Below are 7,989 nucleotides of genomic sequence, written 5' to 3'. Positions count from 1 at the left end.
GGAAAAAAGCTGTGTGATCATGGGAAACTTCAATCTGAGTGAGGAATTCTGGAGGTCTCATACTGCCAATTTCCTAACTCCTAACGCAGCCAGCACAGGAAATCTTTATTAGGCCTTGTCGTGACAGATAAAGAAGAACTGATCACAGAACTAAAAATTAATGGCAGCGTAGATTCAAGTGATCATGACTTGGTCACATTTGTAATGTTCAAGTCCAGGCCAAGTAATATATATATTACTAGATGCCCAAAAAGTCAGAATCCTACAATCAAGGAAGAAGGCTGTACTGGGTAAAAAAACAATCTGGTTAAGAGGCAGAATAAAGGCAGCTATTAAAAAAAAAATACCACAAATGGAAGAAAGGGGAAGTTGACCATAATGATTATAAATCAGAAGTTAGGAATTGTAGAAAATTGATAAGGGAAGGAAAAGGACACAAGGAGAAGTCTATGGCCAGAAGAGTTAAGAACAATAAGGAGCTGTTTTAAAATATATTAGGAACAAGAAGAATCTTGACAATGGTATTGGTCCATTACTAGATGGAAATGGTAGAATTATCAATAATAAAGCAGAAAAGGCAGAAATATTCAATAAATATTTCTGTTCCATATTTGGGGGGAAAGTAGATGATATAGTCTTATATTGTAATGATAAAACCTTTTTTTCATTCCACTACTATCTCTGGAGGATGTTAAACAGAAGTTACTAAAGTTGGTCATTTTTAAATTAGCAGGTCCAGATAACTTGCATCCAAAAGCTGGCTGACGAACTTGCTGGATCATTAATGTTGATTTTTCAGTAAGTCTTGGCACTTGATTTCCCAGGGGGTGCTCCACCCATGCTCCGTCCCAGCCCTACCCCCACTCTACCCTTTTCCCCAAGGCCCCATCCCCACCCCTTCCTACCCCACTTCTTTCTGTCCCGTTCTGCCCCCTCCCCTGAGTATGCCCCGGCCATAGATGACTGGTGCCTCCCTATACTGGCAGGGAGGGGCATGATCAAAAGTGGAGATAACATGACCGGTCACGTGTCTCCCCCTCCCCCCCCCCGCCAACTCCTCTACACCCAGCCCGGGGCCACCACACTCTCCTTGCTGAATGTTGCCCGGCGGGGGGGGGGAGGGGGGAGGCTCTGTCCTCCCACTGCACCTGTGCCCCCCCCCCCCCGACCGGCATGTTCCACCGCTCTCCCTGGTGGGATGGAGCCACTTCTAATGCCAGCCCCCTCCAGTGGCTAACTGAAAAAGCCCATCTGGGGAGGAGGTGGCTTCCGCTTCCTGCCCAGGCTCAGCTGCTGGGGACCGTGGTTGAGTGAGCTGGAAACATACCAGGGGGGAGAGGGGCTCCAGCTCGATCACCCTTGATCCCCAGCACCCGAGTCTAGGCAGGGAGCAGAAGCCATCTCCCCAGACAGGCTCTCTCAGGCAGCCACCAGCCCACCATGCTGCAGAGCAGTGTCCCAGGGGCTGGAAGGGGCTGGTCCTACCCCTTCCATTCCACAGCATCTGGGGATGTCCCCCCAACGCACCTCCCAGTCCCGCCCTCACTCTGCCTCTTCCTGCTCCTGCTCCTCCCCTCCCAGTGCCTCCTGCACGCCGCTGAACAGCTGATCCTCAGCGGATGGGAGGAGCTGGGGGGGGAAGGAGAGGCTGATCGACGGGGCCCACCACCAGCGGGAGGCGCTGGGTAGGAGGTGGAGGGGGAGCCCGCCGGTGGGTGCTGAGCACCCACTATTTTTTTTCCATGGGTGCACCAGCCCTGGAGCACCCACGGAGTTGGTGCCTGTGAGCCTTGGAGCCCTAGGGAAGTTCCAGATGACTGGAAGAAAGCTAATGCTGTGCCAATTTTTAAAAAGGCTAAATGGGATGTCCCAGTTATTACAGGACTGTCAGCCTGACATCAATCCCAGCCCATATAATAGAGCGGCTGATATGGTACTCAGTTAAATAAAGAATTAAAGGAGGGTATGTGACGGGTTCCCTGGGGTGCAACATGGACCTGGGGTATTGCTCAGCCCTCTGGCATACCAACCTGATGCTGTGACAAGCTGCAAACCTCTCCAGGTCCTGCACTTACACAGACATCCACAGGAAGGGACACACCCAGCTGAGTTACAGGAATGCTTTCTCCAGCCACTCATGAACTGACAATAAAGAGGCTCCAGGCAGTTCTCCCCAGCCTGGGACCCCAGAGCTGTACTGTCCTACCCTGGTCAGAAGCCTGAGCAGCGTAAGTTTATTACCCGGTCCACCACTTCTACAAAGGAAAGTGGATGTGCGCCAGCTTTTGTACACTGAGCAGATTTCCAATGCACTTCAAGCAAAACCCACTGTTTTAGGTGAAATAGAAAACAGATTTAATAACTACAGCAAGGTAGATTTTAAATAATTATAAGTAGTAAACGTAAAGATCAAAGTTGGTTACCTAAGAAATAAAAAGTAAAATCACCATCTGAGTTCTATAAAGTAGGCAGGATTTAAATCAAGCCGTGTCTCACCCTGGTGGTGTCGTTCCTTTAATACACAGGCTGGGATTCTCCTTTCCAACCTGGGGCCACCTCCCCAGGTCAGTCTTTGTTCTCTAGACGTGTTTTCAGGTGTTGAGTTGTGGGGGGGAGTAAGGCTAAGTGATGATGTCACTTCCCCCTTCTATAGCTTCTTCCAGCTTGCTGGAAAGCGCTTTTGCTGTGACGTGAGTCAAGCAGTCTCCATTGTCTACGTGCTCTCTCTGTGAGTCTATGTATTCCCCTTAATGGGCCACCAATGCTATCTGGCCTCTCCAGTGTTGTACCTAAAAGGCTGGCTGTGGGTGTTTCCATCTTACAACATATTCCAGTAACATACACATAGCAAAACTTCGTAACTTCCCTCCAGTGACAGCACATACAAGCCAACAGGATATTAATGTTCAACAGATCAAGACTTTTAGAATGATACCTCACAGGCATACTTTATACAAAACATATCATAGTTATATGACAGTGGTAAATACGGGAGTGCCAGAGTGTTGCTTTGGAGCACAGAATGTCTCAGGGTAATGTAATTAATGCCAATCAACATGGGTTTATGGAAAATAGATCCTGTCAATCTAACTTGATAGCTTTTTTGATGAGATTACGAATTTGGTTGATAAAGGTGATAGTGTTGACATAATAAATCTTCTGTACGGTGTTTGACTTGGTGGTATATTCCTTTTTGATTAAAAAATTAGAATGATATAAAATTAAGATGATATAATAATTAAATGGATTATTGGTATATTGGGCTGTATTAGTAGGCGCATTGCCGGCAGATCAAGGGAAGTGATTATTCCCCTCTATTCGGCTCTGGTGAGGCCACATCTGGAGTATTGTGTGTAGTTTTGGGGCCCCCACTACTGAAAAGATGTGGACAAATTGGAGAGAGTCCAGTGGAAAGCAACAAAAATGATTAGGGGGCTGGGGCACATGACTTATGAGGAGAGGCTGAGGGAACTGGGCTTATTTAGTCTACAGAAGAGAAGAATGAGGAGGGATTTGACAGCAGCCTTCAACTACCTGAAGGGGGGTTCCAAAGAGGATGGAGCTCGGCTGTTCTCAGTGGTGGTAGATGACAGAACAAGGAGCAATGGTCTGAAGTTACAGTGGGGGAGGTCTAGATTGGATATTAGGAAAAACTATTTCACCAGGAGGGTGGTGAAGCACTGGAATGGGTTACCTAGGGAGGTGGTGGAATCTCTATCCTTAGAGGTTTTTAAGGCCCGCCTTGACAAAGCTCTGGCTGGGCTGAATTAGTTGGTGTTGGTCCTGCTTTGAGCAGGGTGTTGGACAAGATGACTTCCTGAGGTCTCTTCCAATCCTGATATTCTATGGTTAGAAACTGGCTAACTGATAGGTCACAAAATGTAACTGCAAATGTGGAATCATCATCAAGTGGCTGTGTTTCCAATTGGGTCCTGCAGAGATTGGGTCTTGGCCCTACACTATTTAACATTTTTCTCAATGACCTGGAAGAAAACATAAAATCATCACTGATAAATTTGCAGATGACATAAAAATTGGGAGAATGGTAAATAATGAAGAGGACAGATCACTGATTCAGATGCTCTGGTTTGCTTGGTAAACTGGGCACAAGCAAACAATATGCGTTTTAATAGGGCTAAATATAAATGTGTACATCTAGGAGCGAATCATGTAAGCCTGTAGTAGTGTCCTCAGTGGGCTGGGTGGCCTAGTGATTAGCATCCACTCAGTCATCGGAGTATTGATAGGGGAGTCCAAGCATGCCCATTCTACTGGGCTCAACCTAGGGTCCTAGAAGGATCAGTAGACCCCTGAGTTACCCTCCCTGCATCACTTCCTACCACTGCCCCCTCCGCTTCTGGTCCCAGATAAGGAAAAAGGAAACCAGACCAGCAATCCTAACTGGGCTCAGCATACAGCCCTGGTACTTCAGGGAGGCATCTCTAGCTCCTTTTGGCAGGAACCTCCAGGGTAGGCCTGTCCCTCCCACTTTCTCAGCTGGGTTTGCTCCCTTTTCAACCCTGTCTCCAGCTGGCATGTGCTCTGCAGGGTTGGAGGTGCACGGCTAGCTTGGCCAAGCGCTGTCCTTTAACCCCTTGGTCCCAGTGTGGGGTTTGTATACCCCATCACAAGGCCATACTACAGAATGAGGGACGCTATCCTGGGAAGCAGTGACTGAAAAAGATTTGGGGGTTGTGGTGCGACTGCTGCTGGAATATTGTGTCTAGTTCTGGTGCTCACAATTCAAGTAGGATGTTGATAAATTGGAGAGGTTCAGAGAAGAGCCACGAGAATGATTAAGGGATTAGAAACCTGCCTTATAGTAATAGACTCAAAGAGCTCAACCTTTTAACTTAACAAAGAGAAGGGAACAAATATTTAATAATCGGCTCTTTAATGCAGCAGAGAAAGGGCTAACCCGGTCCAATGGCTGGAAATTGAAGCTAGACACATTCAGACTAGAAATAAGGCGTACATTTTTAACAGTCAGAGTAACTAACCATTGGAACAATTTATCCAGTGTCATGGTGGATTCTCCATCACTGTCAATTTTTCATTCAAAATGTTTTCCTACAAGATCTGCCCTAGGGTGGGGGGAGTGCCGGGGGGGGGGGGGGCGCTGCCGGGGGTGAGTGGGGGTAAGTGTTGGCATGCCAGAGTGAGTGTGGGAGTGCAGGGTGTAGGGGAGCATGCAGGGTGCTGGGGTGAATGTTGGAGTGCGGAGGTGCAGGGGTGAGTGTGGGGGTGCCAGGGTGAGTGTGAGGTTGCTGGGGGTGAGTGGAAGGATGTCAGGGTGTGTGCAGGGAGCTGGGGTGAGTGTGGGGAGCCGCAGGGGGTGAGAGTTGGGGTGCCAGGGTGAGTGTGGGGGTGCAAGGGGTGAGAGTTGGGGTGCCGGGGTGAGAGTTGGGGTGCCAGGGTGAGTGCAGGGGTGGGTGAGTGCAGGGGTACTGGGCTGCGGGGGGCAAGGGGCAGGTGGCCTTGGGCGAGGGGCAGCTGGGGTGAGTGCAGGCTGCGAGGGGCAGCTGGGGTGAGTGCAGGCTGCCAGGGGCAGGTGGCCGCGGGCGAGGGGCAGGCAGGGCAGGGCCATGTGTACTTTCCGGGTGGGGAGCAGGCGGCCCAACCTGTTGGGCGCGTCCCGGCGGTGAGTCAGAGGGACCGGGCCGGGACCGGCCGGGCGCAGCGCAGCACAGGAGCGGGCCGGGGTCGGGGTCGGGGCCGGCGGCAGCAGCATGGCGCTGAGTGTCAGCGTGAAGCGGGTCACCCAGCTGCCGGGGGCCGGGGAGCGGCAGGTGCAGCTCAGCTTCCGAGGTGCGACGCGGGGGTCGGGCGGACAGAGCCCCGCGCAGGGCGCAAGCGAGCCGGGTCCGGGGGTCTGGGGGCCGGTGCGCGGAGGGGGGAGGGGGGGTTGGTAGATGTGGGGGCTGGGTGCCGGTCCACAGGGAGGATTGGTGGCTGGGCGGGAGGTCTGGGGGCCGGGGCACTTGGGGGTTGGTAGCCGGGGGAGGGGGTCTGGGTGCCGGTGTGCAGGGTGGGGGAGTGGTAGGGGGGCTGGGTGCCAGGACGCGGGGGGGGGGGGTTGGTAGCCGGGGGGGCTGGGTGCCAGGACGCGGGGGGGGGGGGTTGGTAGCCGGGGGGGCTGGGTGCCGGTCCACAGGGAGGGCACGTGGGGGTTGGTAGCCGGGGGGGGGGTCTGGATGCCGGTGTGCAGGGTGGAGAGGTGGTAGGGGGGCTGGGTGCCAGGACGCGGGGGGGGGGGTTGGTAGCCGGGGGGGCTGGGTGCCAGGACGCGGGGGGGGAGGTTGGTAGCCGGGGGGGCTGGGTGCCAGGACGCGGGGGGGGGGAGTTAGTAGCCGGGGGGGCTGGGTGCCAGGACGCGGGGGGGAGGTTGGTAGCCGGGGGGGGGTTGGTAGCCGGGGGGGCTGGGTGCCAGGACGCGGGGGGGGGGGTTGGTAGCCGGGGGGGCTGGGTCTGGATGCCGGTGTGCAGGGTGGAGAGGTGGTAGGGGGGCTGGGTACCAGGACGCGGGGGGGAGGTTGGTAGCCGGGGGGGGGGTTGGTAGCCGGGGGGGCTGGGTGCCAGGACGCGGGGGGGAGTTGGTAGCCGGGGGGGCTGGGTGCCGGTGCGCAGGGGGAGTTGGTAGCCAGTGGGGTGTGCGATGGGGGGGGTGTTGGTCCGTGCGGGGGGGAGGCCCCCGGGAGCCAGTGTGCAGTGGGGTTGGTAGCCGATGTGCAGAGGTCTATGACGGGAACAGGCCAGTTTCTATCTTCTGCCCCCTGCCCAGGGTGCTGCACTGCCTGGTTCCCTCTCGCCTCTCCCAGAGCCTCGTGCTCCCGGGCTCTCCTCCGGCTGAGCTGCCCAGGCTGTCTCCTCACTGCTCTGGGTCTCAATCCCACCTGCCGCTGAGCGTCAGCAGCCCGGGGTTTGGTGAGGGGCCCTTGGCACCATGGCTGGGGCTTTGGGCAGGGATCTTGCTTCTTTTCTGTTCCGGGCCAGCGCCTTGGACTCAGCGTTAGTTTTGGCGCTGCTGGGCTCGGGGTGAGAGATTCTGCAGATTGTGCTGTTTTCTCCCAACTGGCTTCGGCGCTGTACAGCCCCCGGCAGTGGTTCAGCCAGAGAGGAGAGGAGCCAGCACCCCATCTCCCTGCAACAGCCCGTATCCACTTCCCTGGCAGGGCGTGTCGCTGACAGCAGCCTGCACCCTTCCCCCAGCAGGTCTCATCCCCTTACAGCCTTGCCCCCCCCCCAGCCGGTCTCATCTCCCTGCCGCAGCCCCCCTTTCTTCCCTCTCCCAGCCGGTCTCATCTCCCTGCCGCAGCCCCCCTTTCTTCCCTCTCCCAGCCGGTCTCATCTCCCTGCCTCAGCCCCCCCTTTCTTCCCCCTCCCAGCCGGTCTCATCTCCCTGCCGCAGCCCCCCTTTCTTCCCTCTCCCAGCCGGTCTCATCTCCCTGCCGCAGCCCCCCTTTCTTCCCTCTCCCAGCCGGTCTCATCTCCCTGCCTCAGCCCCCCCTTTCTTCCCTCTCCCAGCCGGTCTCATCTCCCTGCCGCAGCCCCCCTTTCTTCCCCCTTCCAGCCGGTCTCATCTCCCTGCCGCAGCCCCCCTTTCTTCCCCCTCCCAGCCGGTCTCATCTCCCTGCCGCAGCCCCCCTTTCTTCCCCCTTCCAGCAGGCTGTATCCCTCTGCCCTACTGCAGAGTTAGGTCGACATAAGGCTGCTTACGTCAGTGTCCACACCTCAATGCTGCCTCTGCCGACCTAAGGCCCCCCCTACACCGACCTATGGTGAGAGGCACAGCACTATGGTTGATGTGGTTAGGGCAACACAGTGTCAGTATAGACACTGCATTACTTCCACTGGCTGTTGGCAGTCAGCCCTGAGATGGGCAGGGGGCTCCAGCTGTGAGTCCCCTACAGGCTGGCAGCTGGAGCCAGAGCCCTGATGTGAAATAACAGCAGCTATGAAACTGACAAGAATGTCAATTTCACTGCTGGT

At 55.2% G+C, this 7,989-nt stretch overlaps 1 protein-coding gene across 1 annotated transcript in view; it reads left to right on the top strand.

Moving 5' to 3' along the window:
- Nucleotides 1–5,729: 5,729 nt before the first annotated feature.
- LOC135886680 (fer-1-like protein 4) overlaps nt 5,730–7,989 on the top strand; it is a 106,038-nt gene continuing 103,778 nt past the window's right edge. Inside the window, exon 1 of the mRNA XM_065414465.1 lies at nt 5,730–5,808. Within this exon, the coding sequence (XP_065270537.1) occupies nt 5,730–5,808 (79 nt within the window). The remainder of the gene's footprint in view (nt 5,809–7,989) is intronic.

This window comes from Emys orbicularis, chromosome 12 (assembly GCF_028017835.1).
Source record: "Emys orbicularis isolate rEmyOrb1 chromosome 12, rEmyOrb1.hap1, whole genome shotgun sequence".
Lineage (NCBI taxonomy): Eukaryota > Metazoa > Chordata > Testudines > Emydidae > Emys > Emys orbicularis.
Note: the sequence above shows the minus strand (reverse complement) of the source record. Positions and strands in the feature narration are given on the sequence as shown.